This window comes from Vidua chalybeata, chromosome 4 (assembly GCF_026979565.1).
Source record: "Vidua chalybeata isolate OUT-0048 chromosome 4, bVidCha1 merged haplotype, whole genome shotgun sequence".
Lineage (NCBI taxonomy): Eukaryota > Metazoa > Chordata > Aves > Passeriformes > Viduidae > Vidua > Vidua chalybeata.
This window is the reverse complement of record NC_071533.1, coordinates 50,578,196-50,601,165: the sequence shown is the minus strand read 5'-3', so window position 1 is coordinate 50,601,165 and position 22,970 is coordinate 50,578,196. Positions and strand designations below refer to the sequence as shown.

At 37.4% G+C, this 22,970-nt stretch overlaps 1 protein-coding gene across 8 annotated transcripts in view; it reads left to right on the top strand.

Moving 5' to 3' along the window:
• TBC1D1 (TBC1 domain family member 1) overlaps window positions 1–22,970 on the top strand; it is a 98,971-nt gene that overhangs the window by 57,344 nt on the left and 18,657 nt on the right. For 4 of the 8 annotated variants that reach the window (XM_053940714.1, XM_053940711.1, XM_053940712.1 and 1 more), the window contains 8 exons: window positions 1,564–1,692; window positions 3,726–3,812; window positions 4,864–5,153; window positions 6,202–6,330; window positions 8,703–8,822; window positions 9,954–10,093; window positions 20,130–20,315; window positions 22,009–22,170. In XM_053940714.1, the coding sequence (XP_053796689.1) occupies window positions 1,564–1,692; window positions 3,726–3,812; window positions 4,864–5,153; window positions 6,202–6,330; window positions 8,703–8,822; window positions 9,954–10,093; window positions 20,130–20,315; window positions 22,009–22,170 (1,243 nt within the window). The remainder of the gene's footprint in view (window positions 1–1,563; window positions 1,693–3,725; window positions 3,813–4,863; window positions 5,154–6,201; window positions 6,331–8,702; window positions 8,823–9,953; window positions 10,094–20,129; window positions 20,316–22,008; window positions 22,171–22,970) is intronic. The other 4 variants (XM_053940715.1, XM_053940716.1, XM_053940718.1 and 1 more) reach the window with 4 other exon arrangements.

Genomic DNA, 22,970 nt, shown 5'->3' with positions numbered 1-22,970 from the left:
AAAAGAACTGACTTCCCCATAGTCTAGCATTTTATATTTACTCTGATAATTTATCTCAAGGCCTGTGTAGTAGCAGATACCTTTGGACACATACTGTTATTTGTCTCAGCAATCATTAACCTATGACACCCTGATGTCCCTGTTCCCTTCTGTTCTGCATATTCACTTCCATGCTTTTCATTGCCTTTTAAAAATATATTTAAATAAGGCAAAAAAAAGATAAATGTGATATTAGTACAAGATGGATCTTGTTTAACAAAAACACTTCAAAATAAGTGTCTTTTCATAAGAATGTAATAGCAAGCAGCATCTGATTTACCCTTGGAGAATAAAATGAGGCACAAAAGGCAGAGATCACAGGCTGAGATAAGAACAATTTACTGGAAACAGCAATGAGGTAAGAAAATGACCAGTAATAGCAACAATACTAGTCATAGAGGGTACAAGAAAATAAATGATTCACACAGAATCTACCCCCCAATGATAGACAGTACTGGAAGGCTCCCTTCTGACACATTTTTTTGACTGGAAGGAGCCCCTTCTCTCTGAAGAGAGACCCCTACCTCCAGCAATGACAGATGGTATAAAATATCCTTCATATCCTAGCCATGCCCCCTCCTGGCTACTACAAAAATTAACCTTGGCCTGGCATAACCAGGACAGAAGTTACAAAGAAAATACAGGAGCCTGTAAAGTTGTCATACTGGATGTTTTAAATCATCATACTGGGTGTTTTAAAATTACATCTGGGTAGGACAATTTGGTGACGGTCATGATACGTCATTCAGCTGCCCAGAACTAGTAATTGCACAGATCAAGCATTCAGATCTCTGAATTTAGGGACAAGTAGAGAGGGCTATGGTGCCTGCCACCTTCAAGATGAACCTCCCAAAACAGCATTGAAAACTGAGCTCTGGTTTCTACTGCAGATATTTGGTTTGGATGGTAATGTTTGTATCATAGTATTGATTTTTTGTTTGCTACATTAGTATTCACCAGCATTAAAAATGGACTGAAATATTTATTTAAGAAGCAAAACTCTCAACTGACTGTTAGCTTTAAGGTGAAAATGTTTCTACTGGTGAAATATATAGATGAGTTAGATTGTTACACATCTTCCTGGCCATTGGAAAAACCCATTTCACTATAACAGAGAAAGTTAAGAGTTTCTGTTAATGATGAGATTTTGATTCATTTCTTCATTGAAGAAAAGGAAATCCATGAGAAATCTCTAATCTGTTACACTTAAACATTTAGAATTTGTACAATTCTACATTGGCGTAAATGAAAATTTGTCAATAGAGCCGTAAATCCATATTAAAATGGCAATTCTTCTAAAGCATGCTAGTTCACTCAACATGTTTCCTGTAAGAGATTTCCTATCCTTATTTTTGGATAGTTTGTTAAACTTCAGTACAGACAATATCACTAGAGAAAAAGGCATGACAAGCTGAGGAGATCAGGAAAAACTACTTGTACAGGTTACAGAAGTCTTCAAACGGTTCACTGAGATTTTCTCCATGCTGTTGAGTATTTTGTGTTTCTGTTTTTAAACACTTGCAGGCTTCACAACCTCCTGCTGAGAATGCTGTAAATGAAGTGTCCAGCAGTGCTCCGAGATTCAGATTAGACATGTTAAAGAACAAAGCAAAAAGGTCTCTTACAGAATCTTTTGAAAGTATTTTATCACGTGTAAGTATCTTCATGTTTATTGTCTTTGAACATGTCATTGCTTTGTTTATTTGATAGAAAAGTCTTATTTGTTAGCACTCCAGGCCTTAGCCCAAAGGTTATTAAAGTCACAAAGATATTTGAGTGTACATTTTTGAAGACAAAAAAAGCAGGGCTTTGGTAGAGAGAATACCAAGTCTTGGATGAAGTGAACTAATTCCAAGATAAGAAAGTGTGTATATAGGCATTTTAAAAAATTAATATGAAGTTTAACACGAGGACTTATGAAAAGCAACAATTGGTTTATTTCTCTTTTGGATTTAGAAAATTAAAACAGTAATTATAATTGTTCACTTCTCTTTATGTAGAAGGAAACTACTAAGGAGATGACTAAGCATTTCTAATGAGATGTGTTTATTAGTGACACAGAACTGATGAATAGTGGGATATCTGAACTTTTAAATTCTCTGAATTATTCAAAGGTGAGGAATGTAAAGAATGGTGCTAAGAACATGAAGGCATCTATGCAATATTACATCTGGTAAAATTCTCTGTAGACAGTGTCTGGAAATACTGATTAGTGGAAAAAACTTGAGCTTCTATGTAATAGTGATTCCTTTCCAACCTAGCTAATTCTGTGATTCTGTGAAAATGTTTATCATGAACAGATTGCTGAAATTAGCTACTGAAAGTAAACATCAGCAGTTTGAAATTAAATCAGATGTCAAGTTTAATCACAATTTAAATCTATGGAGTGTCTTCTCATTCAAATATACTTCATTTTACACCTCATGAGAGAAGTCTTGAGGAAAATAGTAGGAGGCTTGGAAGGACTTCTGCTTGACAAAGGATTAAAAAGTCAGACCTTCTCCCTTAAAACAAGAGAGTTGTGACAGAATGCCGAACAACAAATATTCAGGAACAGATATTGGACAGTTACACTGAAGCAATATCTAGTAGAATTTATTAGTTCACAGATAAGCAACTCGTAGTGACAAAACTAGGTTTTCAAAGCTTGTTTCAGACATCATATCTAACCCGTTCTCTTAAGACAAGTGATAGCAAAAGCATGGTTTTCCTGTTAAAAATGTACGTATAGAGATGATTTTTAGTTTTGTATCTCCTCTTGTTACTTCCCAGACAGCATTTCTAGAATTCACCCCTGTAAAATCCTACTGCAGCTGTGCTCAGGATATGAAATATAATGTTAGTGTTGTTATATTAGCTGTAGTACTGTTCTAATTTTTTTTCCATTTTTCCTGACTGGTATAAGCTGCCTTCATTTAAGCATAGCTGTACGCTGTTTGCATTTTCACTGGTATTGCTGTTTTGATGGAAACTCTTGATTTTGATCAGGTCTGGAGCCAGAAGTTTTGGCTGAACTAGAGAGACAGTCGCTGTTGTGAATATGACATTTTATATTTTACCTGGAATCAAACTTCAAAGAGAACATGAGCTTTAACTTCAGAGCATTAAAAAATTATATGATTTAAGGTTAGGAAGATACAAGTTCCATAATTGTGCTAGCACATCAGAATTCATCAGATATTTTTTCTTGGTTACACAAAAACATTAATCAAATAAATTATATAAAAATATTGTTCACAGATTCTACAGAAATTTTTATGCTTTCTGATTTATAGGCACTGAATGGTAATACCAGAAATTATGTTTTCCTGTGTATTAAATTTATATGGGTTTAGTAATTTGTAAAAGACATCCTTTTTATTATTCTGTATCTTTCTAAGTACCTAATACAGAAGGTACTTTAACAGTAGTTCTAGGTCATGTGAAATGTGTGATTATGTACATATCATGGAAAGCAGATCATTGCCCATGAGAATTCCTTAATTCTACAGGATCCTTCAAGTTGAAAGAGACTATCCTGAATGAAGCTTCTGTTTCCCATAAGGAAAAAGGGTATTTTTAGGCATTTCAGGAAATTAAATTTGATACTGTCTGTGAAAATTACACATCCTAACTGTGCTACCAAAATCTCTTTGGGGTGCCCTATATATCATAATCTTAACTGCTGATGTGCTTTATTTCTACAGGGCAGTAAAGCCAGAGGTCCACTGGACAGGTCTGGTTCTGTGGAATTGGAGAGTCCTACGTCCAGTACCTTAAGCAGCACAAATAAAGTAAGTAAAGCCTGGGATAATTGTACATATTTAGACACTTCAAAAATTATTCCCTGAAACAACTAAGCAAGTATTAAACATGGTCAGATGTGAAATGTTTCAAGTTGCTTTCAAGCTTTTCATTCTGTTCCCTGTGTTATAAAACAAAGTGCTATTGAATTAGAAATGCTTTGTACTGTATATAACATATATTTTGTATGAATATGTGAAATAAAATACTATATAACATCATCTGAATTTTACAACAGTGTGGAGCAAAACAAGGGTTATAATGACCATGCTGCTAATCCTAATCTCACTGGTTTTAGTTCTGAGAGTTCATACCATGAATGCAGGACTGTATTAAAAGAAACATAAAATTAAAGCAGGAAGTAGAGAAATTTCCCTGTTTGTGTGGTTAGAAAACTTTTAGTCTGTATAAAACAATACAGTCAAACAGCATGGAAGAAGCCAGTCTTCTTCCCTGGAGGCAGCATAGCACTCTACAGGCTTAGATATACAGCTATTGATTCTGCTGTAATGCCTGCTCACCTGCAGACTCCTGACGCCATGTAAACAAGAGTCTGCTCTTTCTGCTTATGTTTTTGAAAGAATGGCTGATTCTGCAGGAAACACACAAGGTGAGGAATAAAGAAAATGCATGGCTTGGAATTGAAGTCATAGGCTTAGGTTCTTTGTGTGAATCTGCAGGTAGACAAGAGGAATGTTATATGGCTACATGGGTTGCTAAAGATACAGCATTCTGCAATGCCACCCTTTTCACTGTTAGCCAAATGTCACCTTTTTGTTCTGACCCTATTTCTTTTGAGTTGTATTCAACATACTATAAAATACAATTACTCTCAAAATTACTCAAATTTTTCTCTGCAAAATAGACTCTGCTTTGTTGGCCTAAGAAGGACATAAAACATCAAACAACTTTCTGTGACGAGCTTGATAAAAATGTGTGTGTTTGAAGCAGATGTCTGTGGGATGTGAATGACATGGTACTGCAATCTCAAAGATGGATTCTAAGCCCAAATATTGATAACCTTATTTCTTACACTGCTAGGAGCCACCATTGTATGAAAAGGAGAAAGACAGACTTCCTACACTTCCTGCAGAAAATGCTGACAAGACCAGTGGATCACTGGATGATCTCTGCAGCGACACAGAGGATTTCTCTCTGGAGCAGTCTGTTACATTGCCCCAGCAGAGCTTTCGGAGGCGAGCCAACACACTCAGCCATTTACCGACAGAGAGCCAGGAATCTCTGGGGCCTGTCGAAACATCGCCATCTGTTCCTCAGAGGAAACTTATGAGGTATCACTCAGTGAGCACAGAGACTCCTCACAAAAGAAAGTAAGCCTTACTAAAAGCAGGCTATGATTTTGTTTGTTGAGGGCATATTTGGGGATGATAATTGCGTACCAGGTATGTCCTCTTAATGGATAAGAGATGCAGTGTGTCACTCCTTGGAGGTTTGTAGGTATTCTTTTTAAAAGCACCTTTAGCCCTTTGTGCTTCACAGGGGAAAGAAGACATGAGATGTGTAGTTCCACAGTATATGTCGCAAACTACTTGATTCAGTTATATTTGTCCAAGCAATCATTTTTGTTGTTTTGATCTGTGAGCAGTATAAATAAAAGCTACTTCTTGTTTTCTGTTTACAGAGAAAAATCCAGTAGCCTCTGTGATCCTGAAAACCTTACTAGTTGGTGATTTCATATGTTACTTTGAAATAGCACACAAAAGTGACTTAAAGTGCCTAGTTATTGGTAGAGGTGGGGCTCCTGTCTACCTTTTCAATGAGCCTATCTAGATTTTACTCACAAACTTTAATATGAATTACTCACTTGCTTTAATATGAATATTCTTCAAGCTGTTCTCCTTCAAAGGCCTGCCTCTGCATCTCTAGTCCCCTCTTAATTTTATGGCAGTTTTCTCCCTTCCTTCTATCTGGCTTTTTCCAATTACTGTTGAAATACTTCTGTATTTCACTTCTCATTCATTGGAATTCTTGATCATATGCCTGTCTTTCTCATCAAAATCAAGGGGAAGCACATATAAGAAAAAATAAATGGGGGTATTAGTGCCATTTTTTGGTGAGTTATAATTGGTCATATTCTGAAATGCCTTGCTGAAGCCTGCAAATGTGAATTTGGGACTTTGCTGATTGGGTTAAAAAAAAAGTTTGTGTTCTTACAGTTACTGCATTAACTGTGAAAAACATAGGAAATGTCTCATTTACATATGCCAGCTCCCTTTCAAAGATTAGAGAAGGGATTTCATTTTTTTTTTCCCCTCCTTTCCTTTCTTTCTGTGTTGTTCTCTGTGCTACCTCAACTCCATGGCTCTGGTTGGAATCCGCACTATATGGTGTGAACGAATCTGTCGGCAAATCTAAAAGTTCTTCTGGTCAACTTGCACGTTCTCCTACTCTAGCTCGTCTTAATCCCTCGGCCTCTTCACCCAACTTTTTAAAATATCTAAGGCATAATTCAAGTGGAGAACCAAGTGGGCATGTTGCACAAAAAAGGTGAGCTAGTACCTGCAAATAGTTTGGGGTAGGCTTTCCTATGTCATAGATATGAAAGTCTGTAGCACAAATAATTTAAACAATTTAGTATAGACCAAAGATGGTAGATTTTTATGGGAGAGGGAGCTCTTTAACTGCTCCACCACTGAATGTAAAACTGGTACTTACATAATTTGTTGTTTTAAGCAATCAAATTCTTTCAGACACTGGCTCTTTCTTTAGAGCCAGTTGTTCCAAAGCAATTTGTTGTTATGCAGCAGACAGCAGCACTCCTTAAATTGTGTGAGGGATAAGTTGCCAAGAACCTGAGACCTCACTCTGTCTTTCCTGAAGCATTTGGTTCTGTCCTTTGTTCATGGTAACACAAAAACACTGTTCTTTTGTGCCTGACATTAAAGGCAAGCTGACCAAGTAGTTACATGGGGCAAGAAGCAGCAGGAATATGGATAGCTGAGAGGAAAAAAACCCACCACATACAACCCCACCACCATCCCCACTCCTCACAAAACTCCACCACCATCCCCACTCCTCACAAAACAAATAAACAAACAAAAACCCCAACCCATCAACCTGTCATTTGTCTTGGTTACTTGCAGCAGTATCAAATTATGCCTTCCTTGCCTTCTTTCTTAGAATTAAAATATACACAGAGAGCATTGAGAAAAGGACATTAACACTTGTTTCCCTGAGAACCTGAAACTGAGTGGCTCCCTAAAAATCATAAACTGTGAAACTCTTTCTTAACCTCTTGAGCTAAAACTGCTTATTTCAGCTTAAAAGGCTAATGAGACCAAATGTCCTCAGATGCACTGTCAACAGTTGCTGGCCATTGGCAAGCAATTTTTATTGCTGTTGCTGTTTATTTTTTAGTTTTGTTCTCTTGTGTGAAAGTTTTCTGTTTCCCCAAGGTGCTGATTTTTCTAAACCTAAGAAAATACACAACTGAGGATGCTGCTTCACCAGTTTCTTCAGTTGTACTTGCTGAGTACTAACTAGAATCTCTTAATTCAGCTTTACCTCAGAAGTATGACATAGCTCAAGGCAGGAAATGTGAGTCTGCAAAATCCTGTTCACTCTTCAATTTAATAAGACTTACTTGAAACCTGAAGGTTAAATTCTCAAAGCAATTTTTTCCAAGTGATTTGGTAATGAATCTGTACACACAGTTGCAACTTCTCCTTTCCTTTCCCCATCTCTTAAGGGTGTGCCATGTTGAACATCTAAGCAGCAAGACTGAAAATGGAAATTGATAGGGATGTCAAATGGGTTAATGAGTTTAAATCAATACAGTCAAGGCTTCCCAATTCTGTAAGTGAAATTACCATGTAATTGAAATGGATTTACAATGTAATTGTAAGTGAGCCCTGTTTGCAGGGTACACCGTGCTACAGCCTTATCTTCTTTATCTCAATAGTAAAGAACCTACCTCACTTCATGCTAGTATTCTACCCTCCTCCACCCCCTTCTATTCACATCTTCAGGAAACAGTGCTAAATGTCATCCAAATAGAACATTATGGTTTATCAGAAACACTTCTTTCTTAAACTTACTTTTTCAGGAGTAAATTCTCCTACTCATGTGTTTTTTTGTACTTGTCTCAAGAAAGGTCTTCTAGTATCATCAGCCAAGTAATTTTCTATATTTTCACTCCATGCAAAAACTTCTCATTATCTGAATTGTTCTTACTTCATTCTATTAACCTTCTTCTGAGTATGTTTCAGACTTGTTATTTTAAAAGACAATTAAATAATTCTTTTAAATGAAAATAATTTCTATTAAAAGAATTATGTTGGCCAGAAGCCTGGTGATGAAATTGGATTAGTGCTCCTGTCTGTTGCATAAATAGAGCCACAATCCTGAATGATCAGTCAGAAGGCTTAGCTTTTAACATTAAATTTCCAAGTTTGTCTGAATAAAACCCTCTTAATGCTTTACAAAATAGTTTTTGCCAGTCTTATTTTTCATTTGCCAGCACAGTGATTATCAGTGTCAACTTTTCCTAACATTTTCCCCCAAACTCAGTTGGTCATTGAAACTCATATTTAAGAAAATGTGATAAAGTTGGCATTGGTTTTTATTAGATTAAAGGAATTAATTTGAAACATGCACTAAAAATCTTGCAATATAGCAAAGAATAATAACTTTACTGGAAGTACATTTATATACATTGGAACATTCTGGTTTGCCCAAACAAATATCTCTCTCAAAGTAGGACTTCGTTAGCAGTTTTAGTTTTGACTTTGGTTTCCTTGATATTCAGACCATCAGGATTTAGCTGCCTTTTGTTTGAAACTTAGGAATGTGTATTATTTTTATTCTGTGGATTTATACTTCTTTGTTCTAAACCGTACTTTTTCCAACTGCACTCTCAGCATCTCCTACCGTACTGCCTTAAGGAAAAAGCTTCATTCTTCCTCTTCTGTGCCAAATTTCTTAAAATTTCTGGCTCCTGTAGATGAAAATAACACCTCTGACTTTAGGAGCACAACAAGGTAGGGTTCTCTCTTAAAGCCTGGAGGTAAAACTGTATTTTCAAAGATTTCTTTGTCTGAAATATTTCAAATTCTTCTTGCACCTGCAAAACCTGATTTGTGCAAAAGTTCACCTGCGTGTATTCTGCATGTAACTGCTGTCCAAAGAATTAAGCTATCCCAGAGTACTTTCCCATTAGGTTTGCAAATCTTAGTCATTTTTTATGTTGCAACTTCCATCTATGTATTTCTGTGATTATTCCTGACACAGGAGAATTTTCACTTAAGAGAATACAAGATTCATCCTAAGCAATCTCAGTGTCTTCAAATTGGAAGGAGAGGATGACCTGTAAAATGCTCCTCCCTGTTGCTGCCAGAGCTATTTGGATTTCATTTATCCCTTCCAGCTTCTACAAAGACTAATGTAACCATTTAGCTAATAGCTGGAATAAAGCAATGAATGGTATAGAGTTCTAACAGATGAAAGTTATTAGTGGGATTTTTAATAGGAAAACAGCATTGTTCCTCACTATTTCATTTTGTATTCTGAACAAAAACCTCTGTATGGCATGTGTGGATGACATCAAAGGTTCTTGGATTTTGTTCCCAAGTTTGTTGCATATTTCAGAGGTAGACTTGCTAACAGAAATGTTTAAAGTTTTTCTCCCAGTTTGTGTTGGGGGGGAGTATATTGCATACCCAGTGCACAGAAGGTTGGAAGTTCAGTTGGTGTTTATAAAGCTCCTTGTTGAGTTCTGATAAAAGGCATCAGCAATTCTTTGTGTCTGCCATGAATAATTGCTAAGTTTTGTGGATGGCATGTAAAAAGTGTAATGGTAAAGCTACATTATTGTGTATGTATGTGTATTCATATACTGCTGCAGAGAAAACTGAAAATTAATTAAAACTGGAAAGAGTAGACTGTACAGAGCTGCCAGTCCCTGTTTGTGAACCTCAGTGCTGTTTGCAGCCATGTGTAAGCCTCTGCCACAAAGCAAGTTCCACCTTCCTAACACTGCGAGCTTGGCCCGGCATGTGCACAGCACACTGCACTCCCAGGGCAGTGGCCCATGTGTTCCCCAAGGCTGTGTGGCTGTTCCTGGCAGAGCCAGGTGACCTCCTCACAAGCTGCTCTGTGTTCTGCCCTTTTAGTGACTACGAGTCCAAGCACGGCCAGCAGGCCCTGGATGCGGACAGCCCCGTGAGGACTCGGAGGCATTCATGGAGGCAGCAGATATTCCTGCGAGTGGCCACCCCTCAGAAAGCCTGTGACTCTCCCAGCAGATACGATGGTAAAGCCTGGCTTTGTTTGCTTCTGTGAGCTTATTCATGTATGTAGTGTGTGACATGTGAATCATCGTGTCCACCAAGGGGATCTGTTTGCCTGGTGTTCTGTTTGTACTGTCATTGCAGTTTACCACCTACTTTTTGGTAATATTCAGCTCGTTAGCTGTTGAGGTTTTACATTTTGGCTTCACATGTAAATTGTTCCTATTGTCTCATGTTAACTAGCCAGAGAAGAAATTATTTTTGTGTACTAGTTTAATGAGTTCTGGGGAAAAAATGCATCACCAAGTACTGTGCTGAAGAAAAGAGGATGCTTCTATTTCATCTTTCTGTGTTGTAGTATAGAACTACAGAATAGAAAAATCCAGGTGTACCAGCAGGAATTACATTTATTTTATGATCTCATTTGAGTTCTGTAGTGCATGCTTTGTCTTCATATATGCTGCTCTAGTCTGTGACATTTGCCACTTGAATCATAATTATCCATTGTTTCCATAATTATTTTGTGAAATTTTGTAGAGCTGAAGAACCGCAGTCTAGAAGAAAAGCACTGCACATAGGCATGCATGTGCATCATTTTGTGCATTCACTTTATGTAAGCCAGATAGTACAGGATAGTACAGGACATGCTGGGGCCAAGAATCCCTGAGAAAATCCTCTGGCTCACTAAAGTTTGAATTTTATAGCATGAGCTTTGTAAGCTTTAACTTCTGACTTACCTCTAAGGCCATTGTATGAAAAATAAGAAAAAACATAAGGAAACGGAAAGTAACAGTATCTTATAGTAAATATAGTAAAAAGTAACCATCTTAATGTCACTGAGATGTTTTTCTTTCTTAGAGTGAGATCTCGATTAACTGGAGCAGACACATAACCAAAGTGTTTCTATCATTAATGCACTGCTTACAACGTAATTTGACTGCATATATGGGCACAGATGCCTCTCAAATTTAGTGTACTTCAACATGAAGTGATCTCAGGAGCATGTTGTGTGAACATACCATGTGAAATGCTCTGTTGTACTTAAAGGCATGCTATATGAAGGGCTGTTATATGAAACTTCTATTTTTACAAGTGTGATGTCTCTCTTTGTGACTGGAAATAGTCTTACTTGTTTTTGAAAGCCACAAAACCATCCCATATTAAATAGGAAAATAAAATCCACCTAAATTGCCTACCCAAGCATTTCCTCTGAGACATAATAGCTGCAAGATACAATCTTAACAACCTACAGCTGGGTAAGCAGAATACTTTGGGAAACAAGTGTGGCCAGAATGGAAAACAGGATGTGCTATTAATAGGAGCAGCAATTTAAAATATTTGGTCTTTTTTCTTCATTCATTTTCTTTTTTCTTTCACTGTATATACTCAGTTTATGAACAGAAGAAAACTCAGTCAATTTTTTTTTTTTTAATTATTTAAAGCAAATACTGGGTTTTTCTATTTGGAATTTTATGCATCTCCTGGAACATTTCTGGCAGTGAAGGATACTCACTTGTTATCCAGTCCCTGTAGCCTTAAAGAGAGCTGCTGTACAGCTGGTCCTACATTGGACTCACCACCACAGTTAACTAAGAAACCCCTCTAGTTCCAATGTAAATGTAACTATCTGTCATTCATCATCTTGTTTTTCTTTCATATTCTGTCTTTTTTAAAGTCTTTCTCACTCTGTTTAGACTGATTTCCTTTAATTTGTACAAACAGCTGATGTATCACCAAAAGATCAATTTCATTCAAATTGGACAGAGGGCAAAGAAGGTTTTAAAGATAACACGCTTTGTCATGTTCTGCAAAAGTAAGCATGAAGGGAGGGAAATAAGGGAACATCTGTGATTTATGGGTTTCCCTTTATAGACACAGACTCCACTGACCAGTTTCTCCCTTCAGGTGCCATGGTCAACACCCTACTACAGAGTAATCTGCAGGAGAGGAGTAAGGAAAGAAGCTGGGAAAGGGGTGTGTTTAAAAGCTAGTTAGTCTCTCAGCCAAGAGACCCAGATCTCCATGACTCAGAGATGATACAGGTTTTCAAGTTTAGCCCGGGCTGCTTTACTAAACTTTGTGTTAAAGGTAAAATCCACCAGGGCGCCTGAACTCTGCATTGCTTTGACCACATGTGGGCAGGCATTGTCAACAAAATGAAACTGCTCTGTGACTGCAATTTCTCTGGGTTGTAATGAATAAATTGCACATAAGAATATGTCAGTTGTCATAAGAACTAGAGACAGCTTTAAGCTTTATATTCACAGAAAAACCTAAGCTCTGACATTCGTGGGTTTGTTTGTATAGGCAGGTGGTGAGCTGAATCTCAAGGTGCATCATATTCACTGCTCTCTGTGTGGTTAACACAGCAGGATATGAAGATGTATTTACTAAAAGTTAAAAAAAAAGAAACCCCAGACAACTGGTAGATAGCTTTTGCTGAAATTTTGATCTTATACTTTCAAGGTACTGAACTTAATAAAAGTCTGATATCCTGAGTTTCCAGTCAAAGCTTGAACAGCTTAAACAGCACTGAGTCCCACTGTCTTTCACTTCTGAATCCTTTAATTCTTTAGGAAGTGCTCATAAATAGTTTGGGCTAAAACTTCATTTTCTGTACCTCAGGTGGAACAAAATGGTTACTGGTTGTGCTTTGGGAGTTGCATCATGAATTACCAAGCAGAGAGCACAGTTTGTTTTGCAGACACCATTATTTAAAAGGAAGGATTTACTATACATGAAGGAGGATATTTTGTCCTAAATCAGTAGAAGAAAAATACTGCAGATAGATATGCTAGACAGCTGTTTTTTCTTGCCAGTTGAGATTCCTGCATTTTCTGATGATTGGACTAAAGTAGCCATGCTCAGCAAGGCAAGCACTCTGAGACAACACACAGCCTTGTAGAGAAACCATTACTTTTGGTTGCTGTGGGAGCAAAGCCCCATGTACATGCCCTTTTCCAGCCACTTTCTGCTTGTTGGTACTGCCACTTTCCCCTTCCTCCAGAATTTTTCCCTGCTTCTGTACATAGCTTTACAACTAAGCACATCAGAGAACTATTATGCAATTTGCTGCCTGACAGGAGAGCCGGGTGATTCCTGGTGAGCTGGAAGATGAGGCTGATGTCCAGTTTGAAGACCTAGAAAGGATTTTCTACATGGGTGAAATGATCTGTAGGACTTCTAATACTTTACAGCTGGTAGCTGGAGGATGGAGTGCTGAATTATGCTAGTTCCATTGTAGCAAGCTGCAGTTCAAATTCTCCAGCCTTGACCCCTGCTGTTAGTGGCTTCCCCTGAACAGTTGTGATTCTGCGAGTGGTGTGGAGCGCCAGGGGGCAGCGTTTCTCTCACTGGCACCTTCAGACACGCTGTCTCATCCTCGGAATTCTGGTTTTGTTGTTTATTAGTGGGAGTGTAATGAGTGTAGAATACTGCAAGGTGGAGAGATGGAAAAAGGGAAGCAGAGTCTCCTTACAAAATGGATCACACTTTGTTCTGTTACAATACCACATTTATCTTGAAAGAAGGTTTTTATTATTCTTTTTCTAAAGCTCTGTCTCTCCTACTCACTGTCTTAAACATTCTAAGTAATAAATATGTTTCCTCAGATATTTATTCAGCATCTACAAATCTCTGTGCAGTGGACAATTTTCACACAATTTTCACATATTGACTGTTCAGAATCGGTCATAGTAGGAGAACTGTTTTGCAGGTTGTCAGAAACTCCCAGCACAGTCAATTGCTGGATTTAAGGGGGATGTGAATAGCTTTTGAAGAAAATGGTGGGAAAGTGATGGTGCTTGTCGGAGCCTTCTTGCTGAGGGAGGTGTGTTGGAAGTAGACAAGAAGATTTTTGTAACAGTTAGATCAGTTTTACTGTTGGAGAATGGGTGATTTGTTTTAATGTGGACAATGTCTAATGAAGTTACCTCTTGAACAGTGAAAGAAGTTGAAATTCAGAGCAATGAGATGCTTGTACCACTTGGCAGTACTCAGCAAATAAATTCAGATAAAAAAATCCAACTACATTTTATTTTAGACCTTGAGTTGCAGCAAAAAAAATGGTATAGAAAGCACAAGTATCTCTGTACAGGAAAATGAACTTGATTCATTAATTAAAATTAATTTGGTTTCAGCCTCTGTCAGATAGAGGTGTCAAACTGTTAAATCCTAAGTGCTGAAGAAAAGTTTGAATTTGAAGAACTGTTATTCTTTAAACCAGCTGTAGTTAACACCTGCCTATCTGTTTATGTGCTTTGTGGTGTATGCTATATCTCTTGATTATTAAGGTGAATTTTTTTAAAATCATTTTGTAGTAGCATTGCAAATGCTATAAACTGTTGCTTTAGCATTCTATGCTTGGAGTCTTTATGGGGTGCAAATTATTTGTAATGTTGCCAATTCTGTTTTAGCAGCACAGTTATTATTAATTAAAACCAGTTGGTTACAATTGATTACTCAGTTCTGCTCCTTTCAGAGCAAATATGTGCTCAATCTTGATTTGTGGCACAAAAGTTTGGCTACAGCCAGTAAGTACACGGTTAACATTTGATGGCTTCTGTACCCATTGAAATATCAGGGCATTCCTTTCTCAGGGATTGATAATATTAGCACATGAGAGTAATTTGGAAGTAGTGAGTACTTTTTAAGTACTTGGCTTTAAAAGAAAAACAAAATCCAAAGCATCTTTCAGAGCTGATTTTAATCAATGGTGTTGAAATACACAATTTTTCAAGAATTCCTCATTCAGCCATTGCTTTAAGTTGTATGTCAGATTAGAAGAACTTGTTGCTTCTTGTCATTCTGTATCTGAAGCTTTCTGATTACAGAAGGCTCCTGGTCATTTTACCACATCTGATTATGAAGTTCAATATTCCCAGCAGCTGTGTAAAATAATAAGAATATTATATCCTTGGTTAGAGAAGCTTGCATTTCTCTTTATTTCTGTACCATGTGTGAAAGAAGGTGTTGTACTACCTGAATGGAAAATCTGAAGAGAACTAAGGATGTTGTTGACATCTTTTCTTTTGGCAGTTGAATCTTAAATGACTGTGAAATTCTCTTGTTTGTTTGCCAAGCTGAATTTTGTAAAGTTTAAAATGCAACAAAGAAAAATAATATAATGTAGTAAATAAAAGGCTTAATGGATTCTTCTGTCCACATTCTTACCATATCTTGTATGACTTTTTAACCCCAGAGAGTGGATGTGACTGGTAAACACTGCATGTAGAGAGAGCCATGTGTAAACAATTCCATGGTGAGGATGGTGGTAATGTGTTATTATTGAGCCTCCTCCCTGTCAGCCCTTCCTTTCTACTTGAAGCATTGGAGTTTCTAATCAAAGATTAATCTTGTCTTGGTTTTGGCAGTTGAGGTTGGTTAGACTAAGTGATTCTGAAAGAATGTTTTTTAAATGTAGGCTTTTAGGTTGGTTTGTTACTTAAGCCTTGTTTAATACTAAGGTGATTAGGAAAATATTTGATAAACTAATTTTTTCTTAGTGATTTACAAATGAAATATCCCTGTTCATATAATTTCTCATCAAATATTGTCTGTTTTAATTACTACTGAGGTCATTCACCATCTTTCCATGTACAGACTTCCTTTAGTGTGGGCCCTGGTAGTAATATATCATGCTACTTCCTTCTTAATCCTTTGTACTTTGGTTTTTGTGTCATCTTTCCATTTAAGAGTTTTGTGTAATGCATTTGTTGATCCTTTTGGACTGTAGGGATACTCTCTACTTCAGGGTTGAAGCATTGCCATGTGAAGCCAACAGCTGAATATAAATGTATAGATGAGCTGTACAAATTCCATCTCAGTACATTGTTCCTAGTGGCCTTGTCCTTTGTTGGGTATTATAAGTGGTGGAAGCATAAGAGGAGTGCTTTTGAGGTATGCATGGATGTGCTAGAATATTTGAGCAACATTTCCATCTGGTTCATGAGAAGTGTCATCTGAAATTCAGTACCTTTAAGAAGTTCTCAAAAGCCCAGGGAAGATGGTGGTTTTCCCAGTGAAGTGCAGTTTCTCAGGGAATCCTTGGTTTTGACCCACAGACTTGTAAAATTCCATTGTGCAGAAGAATAGTTCTGAAGTGTAGTCCAAGTATGAACCTCAAATGGAAAATTACCATAAAATTATCATTGATCAAATATACTAATATTGCCAAGTCCTGAACCTTAGAAAACAGAAGTGCAATAGGCTTGTAGGGGTAGCATGTATGGAGGTAAAATTTTATGTAGCAGCAAAGGAAGCAATATATTGGAAAGGAGTTAGGGTCAGGTCAAACGTAGAATAGGAGTCAACAAAAGCTGACTAAGTTGGCAGATGAACAGGGAAGCAGTCTTTCAGTGTGTGCTGAAGCATTCAAATCCTGCTTAAGTGCACCTACTAATCTCATAAAAGTTCCAAAGGGTGCACATTGCTTGGATGTTAACACATGGCAGTTTGGCTCAGTGGAATGTGAGCTCCCAGTTAGATGCAGTTGAATTGCTCTACTGTTTATCTTTGCTTTCTCTGCTATCCTCCAGATCCCTGGTGTGTAACAACGCAATACTTAGCTCCTTGTCACAGTATTTCTGCTCTTGTCTGTTCTGGATCTGGAAGCTGGGTGATATGTCTCTCTATCACCTTGTATGTTCAGGGACATGGGTTAGTGCTGACTTACCAAATGTCTGAGCTTTTTATTTTGCTTTGAGGGATTACCTTCATGTTCCACCTTCCTCCCTCCTTTAGCAGCCAAACAGCTGATGTAACTCTGCAGACTTCTGACAGGCCACCTGAGCAGTTAAACAGGTTCATTTTGATTCTATAAATCTTGCCAGCGTGCAGACAGGAAGGAAGGCAGCTTTTGAATGTCTTGTGCTTTATCAGAGTAGACTTTAGACTTCCTGTTAAATGTCCACAAGGGATAAGAAGAAAAAGAAAAAATAGAAAAGGAGCTGCTGTTTGGAAGGCAAAATCAATCCTAGGATTCTTCACAGAAGCATTAGAGGTAGGGTTGATAATCATAATTGTTCAACTTATAGAATTTTGTGACCTTTTGGTTTTCTTTTATGGCCTTAAGCAATATTTCTTTCAATGAATACTGATTTTATCAGATTAGTCAGCAACAGATGGGAAATTTTCAGCCTCAATAGAAGCAGGACTGTGGTCTTCAGTAATTAATGCTTTGCAGCAGTTCAGGTGTTGCCACAGTTTGACCACTGGAGAGCAACAAGTGAGTAATGTCTCTGATAAATTTGTGGATTTGGTACTTGAAGACCAATCCCTGAAATTTGTCTTGAGGAAGTGGGATGTGTACATTAAAGACTGGAATATCCTCGATGTTGAATGTGTTCATTCTTGCTTTACGAATGCAATGTGTTTAATCCACTTCCTTGCATGTGTTTTGCCAGCCTGGGTTTTTTTGGATTTAGGGCTTTTAACAAGTCAGTAGCCATAAACTGTATCTGGACATAGTCTATTTAATTTTCTAACATATTAGTTCATATATGCATACATAAAATCAGAATACACATCTGACGCTAAAAGAGATACATAAACCACTGGGAGGATGTGTAGAAGAGACTTGTTTCCTCCAAGATGTGCCTGCATTCCATATTGGATGCTATGAGAATGGAACATGAATGTAAGATATGAACACAGACAGTGTACAGTAGATAAGGGGTTTCCTATCTAGATCACTTTTACTTTTTTGCATTGGTGTATGGTGAGCATTTCTGTTGATTCCTCTTTCATTATTGCATGCAACCTTAGAGGAAATTAACAACTTCCCTTGAAGAATTGTCTTTTATTTCTGTATTATTTTATTTTTTTAAAAAGTGAATTCTACCAGCATTATCCTTAAGAGCATTTCCCTTTAAATATTTCTTAATATGCACTTAGGAAAATTGGGATCAAAGGTATTATTTTTAGAAACTCTACATAAAAATCTAGAGAACATTTTTGACAGTATAGCATGTGCATCAAAGCCTACAATTGCATCAAAACCGGCAATCAAATAAAAATCATTTTCCTTTCATGGTCAATAGAAGTTGAAAATTATTGAGTGTGTGTATCTTCTCCATGTGCTGACATTTGCCTGTAGTTCTTTCATAATTGCAGATTTTAGCCCATTGAAGTCTTCCCATTTACCTGTAAAGAAAAAAGATTAATGTTTTCCAGTTTCTTTTAATGAATATAATAGTGCAGGGACTGAACATAATAGTCTCTTCATTGTATTGATACTTTTCATAACCACCTGTATTTCTGAATGCACCTGTCAGTTTTTCTATTTTCTTTGCAAAAAATGGTGATTACCATTAAATTGTCAAATATTTGACCTTTGCCTAATTCTCATTCCCATAATGTTCATTGTTCTTTGAAATGCTGTAGATACCAGCTATGTGGGTATCCACATGTATATCCAGAGTGCAAGGTTGTAAAGGTTTAAATTGTTCTTCTAGCTGAAAATGTTACGCTCTTTTTTATATGTGTATTTTAGCCCTAGAGTTTGTGGTGGCAAGAAAATAAATATTGTATAAGGAAACGGGTGGTATTTGGAGCCACTCTACTTCTCTCTGACTCTTTGAGAGGGGAAGATTGACAGTGGCAAGACTTAGAAAAGCAGAAGTGAACAGCTGTGAACATTTCCATTCTTAGTCATTTGAGCTCAGTTGTGTGAGTGCCTTCAAACAAACAAGGGAAGAATAGCTGCATATGAACTGCATGAGTGAAAGCAGAGTGACAGTCTGGGCAGAACTTGAAGTGGGGAAAGCCGTCCTATTTTGTTAGTTTTGAAGCGATGGGATGATGTGTATGTGTTTAATTCAAAACCTTTCCCACCATGCTAGGCAGTGATAAAGACATGGACCACTGAGCTGCCTTCGGAATAATTGCTTCAGGAATGCTCCTTCTGCAGGAGCTGTTTGAAATAGCACACACAGAGGTACTTGTCCTTGGCTGGCAAGTCTGTGAATGGATTTCGTTGCACTAACTTTAAAGCACTGTCTTGCATGTATAGCTCAGGGAGCCATTTCATAGCTATTCTGGTTGGGTGAAGAAGTGCTATTGCTATGGCCTTCTGTTTGAGATTTGGTAGGAAGAGATTGGTTGTTTTGACCATTCATTTTAAAGTTGGTGAATTGAGTAATTTTTCTTCTAGATACAGGTTGTGTCAAAGACTACTGAGCTTCCAGAGAAGCTATATAAAACAATAAAATTAAGTGATACTACAGCAGGTATTAAGAAAAAGTATAACAGCTTGTGCTTCTTACATTGATTACTTGATGCAAAACAATGTTATATACCCTTTTCCTAAAAATAAATGATTTTTCAATTTGCCTGAGATTTATTTCATGTTCCCTTTCTTTTGTAATGTTTTCAGTCTTAGAATTCCCATGCATGCTTGACAAAATTATATATTTTGTGGTAGGCCATCTGAAGCCAAAAGAAAAAGTGCAGAAGGTTATGATATGGTTAAAAATGAGAAGTGAAAATAAGCATGTCTTAAGTGCCTGTCTCTCTTTCCACCTATTTACTTTAAGAACTAGTAATCATCCCATTGTATGGCCTTAGGTGGTGGTGTGTTTGTGCAGCTAAGGGCGTGTGTTTTCTTTGTTAAACACGCTTTAGAGATTATTCTTCAAATTATGTGGGTGCTATATTTGATTATATCTGCTATTTGAGTCATGCCACGTTTCAGCTGTAGGTTATGTTTTTGTAATTTCTCAAACTTGCCTTTTCCTTTCAGTTCTCTGTGTGTAAAGTTGTAATTAGCAAGATGTGATCTTGGTGTGTGGTACAATGTTTTTACCACATTATAGAAAAAATATTCTAGGCTTTAGCCTTTATGATTCTTATTCTGAAGCAGCTTTTAAGTCTGTTTGAAACTGTCATTTGGGAAACCTTGCTTGGTATTGCTACCTCTTACCTATCTATCTATAGATGGATACATGAGTTAGTGTATATATGTAGATGTGTGTATCTATATATGTGCAGTCTTTCAAACTGTCCCTTCATTCACTTGTTCATGGCATCCAAGTAGTTAACAACAGCTTCACTTTTTTAAAGATTTCTGTGAATTGGGAGATCTTCCACCCAGATCCCCATTGGAACCAGTGTGTGAAGATGGCCCCTTTGGGCCCGTGAAAGAAGAACGGAAACGGACACCCCATGAGCTTCGTGAACTCTGGAAGAAAGCCATTATTCAGCAGATACTGCTCCTCAGAATGGAGAAAGAAAACCAGAAGTTACAAGGTTGGTGAAGTTCTTGAGTACTACACCCTACTGCAGTACAAATTCACCTTTCGGTTTTCTCTGTGGCCTTGGTAGTGGAATGCACCAATTCTTAATGAAACATTCTAGGAACCCACAGGTAAATCAGATTAGCAATATCTCCCTCAGCACTCATTAGTGTAGGTGGCAATGTATGATAATTTTTTTTATTACTTCATCTTATTATTTGTTTACTTGATCTGAAGGGACACTCTCTTTACCATCACTGGGGTTTTTTAGGCTGGTGTCTAGAAGCTCTCACAAGGAATTCAGCATGATCATGAACTGAATTCTTTTCTACATTCACATCCATAGGTCCTTGGCTGAGTATTGGTCATTGCAACGTTGTGTTTAGCCAGTCTTGAGGCTCAAAGGAAGTTCTTAAAGATGTTGTTGTGGATTTGAAACTATGGGTTCCTGCAGTAGTACCCACGCTGTAGAGCAAGGTTTCTACAGAGTGGTAATGACTTTGATCAATCCAAAGGGACTTGAGAAACTGTAATTTGCAGTTGTTCTTAACCACAATTTTTCTGTGAATGACTTACCTGCAACAAATCCATTTTGGTGGCAATTTTTACACATAAAGAACAGGTATATGCAGAATCACAAGTGATTGCCTTTGAGAGCTGCTCCTTTGAAGATATGAATGATGAGGACAGAAATTTTTATCTGAATGATTTTAGATGTTAGGAAGGGAGTAGGCACCTGAACCTTCAAAAGGAAGGTACCTGGCATGAAAATGGCAATATTTCTTTTTCTTTCTCAATTTGAGGAAGGACAGACTTCCAAGAAGTGTGTAGAGAGAGGGCCCAGCTGTATGAAAAGTTCAGTACACCAAACATGAAAACCTTCTTTAAACTCAGGCTAAGACACATAGCTGGAAAGACACAACACCTCTTGGATATTGGATATGGCCTGCCAAAGCACTTGGCCCACCTGTAGGCTGCTCCCAGCAGTGTAGCTCTATTTTAACCCCACTGAAAAACACCTGGCACCCGAGTTTCCTAAGAGCCCCACAGGTGACAAGCATATTCCCAGCAATGTACTAGCTAATCCAGTAAAATAAAATATGACAATGGATACCAGATATACAGTGTCCTTGGCCAGAGGCTGAGGCCATCTGGAGAAGAGGTGCTAAGAGAAATGTTTATACGATCTCTTCAAGCTTAGAACAGTGCTGTTGTAAATGAGCTTCTGTAACTTTTTTATGGCATTTGAAAATAAATTTTCTCTGTTTTGTGTATTTATACTCCTGATTTTTAAAAAAAAATCTCTTGTATTCAAATTATCTGAATCTATAGCCTGCAGTCAAATTTTTGACAGGTGCAGGTCCTTAATATCCATACACATTTTAGCAAGTTTAACTAGATGCTCCAGTTTTTTCTGCCCAAAAGAAAAAAATGCAAAACCATCACACATATGTTAAGATGAACATGTCTAAAAAGCCAGTTAGTGAATGAACGAGGTGGGTGTTGGCAGAACTGAAGGCCCAGCTGTGTTGTATGCCCTGTGGGCTGAGGAAGTTGTCCCAGGTAGCTGCTGCATGAAGAACTCCGATGGTGAGACAATACTTGAAAACAACAGGTGGATAGCAAGAGAGAATTGTAAGTTAAATTAATCCATTTTACAAATAGTAAAGAATATTAACTGCTATATTCATTATATCACTTTTTAGCATCTGAAAACAATTTGCAGAACAGACGCCTGAAACTTGACTATGAAGAAATCACACCATGCTTAAAAGATGTAACTTTGATTTGGGAGAAAATGTTGAGTACACCTGGAAGGTCAAAGATTAAATTTGATGTGGAAAAAATACACTCTGCTGTTGGTCAAGGTAAACAGTTTGTTTTTTGAGTTGTTGAAATGCATGTAAATTGTATCTGAAAAGGAATAGTCTGGCCACTTAACAACTCCTTATAACCATATTCTTTATAGTGCTGTTCCTCAGGCTGCTGACTAAACAAGTAACAACTTTTGCTGCCATCATGGTTATGAAATGCAAGTACCAGTCCCTTTCAGTGGTAGTTGCAGTTGTATCAGTGGAGCTACAGCATACAACCTGGATAATGCCAATAAATGGCTGTGTGAATAACTGAAGAAGCCCTCTGCACTGTCTTCTGGAAATTCTCTGTTCCAGTCTGTGTACTATGTCTGTGCACAAGCAGTAGACATGGGTATCTCTGCAGAACTGCCTTTTCTCTGTGTTCAAGAACACTTTGTCCCTGCAAACACCACTTAAAGTCTTTCTCACAACTGCAGTGCTGACCAGTCACCCCTATATCCACTGCAGCAAAAGTAATACAACCTAAGGATGTTTTTTAAATGTTCTAAGAAATTGGGCTATTACTCAATGTTTGCATGGTTGGACCCAAAGGCTGAGTGCTGTATGGACTAGTGGTGAAGATGGCTACTCCAAGGAGCTTTTTTGTAGTTCTTTACAAAGCTTTCCAACACGTAAAGGAAGCATCAAGATTTAAGCACTGTCAGAAGTTTAATATTTTAAATATTGCACCTGACTATGTGCAATTATACAAACAAGTTAAACCAAATTGCCCATTTAAAATAACTGGGTAAGTCTAGATTTTTAACAATATCTAATCCTAATGTGTTTTGTTACCTTTCCATGTAACTTGT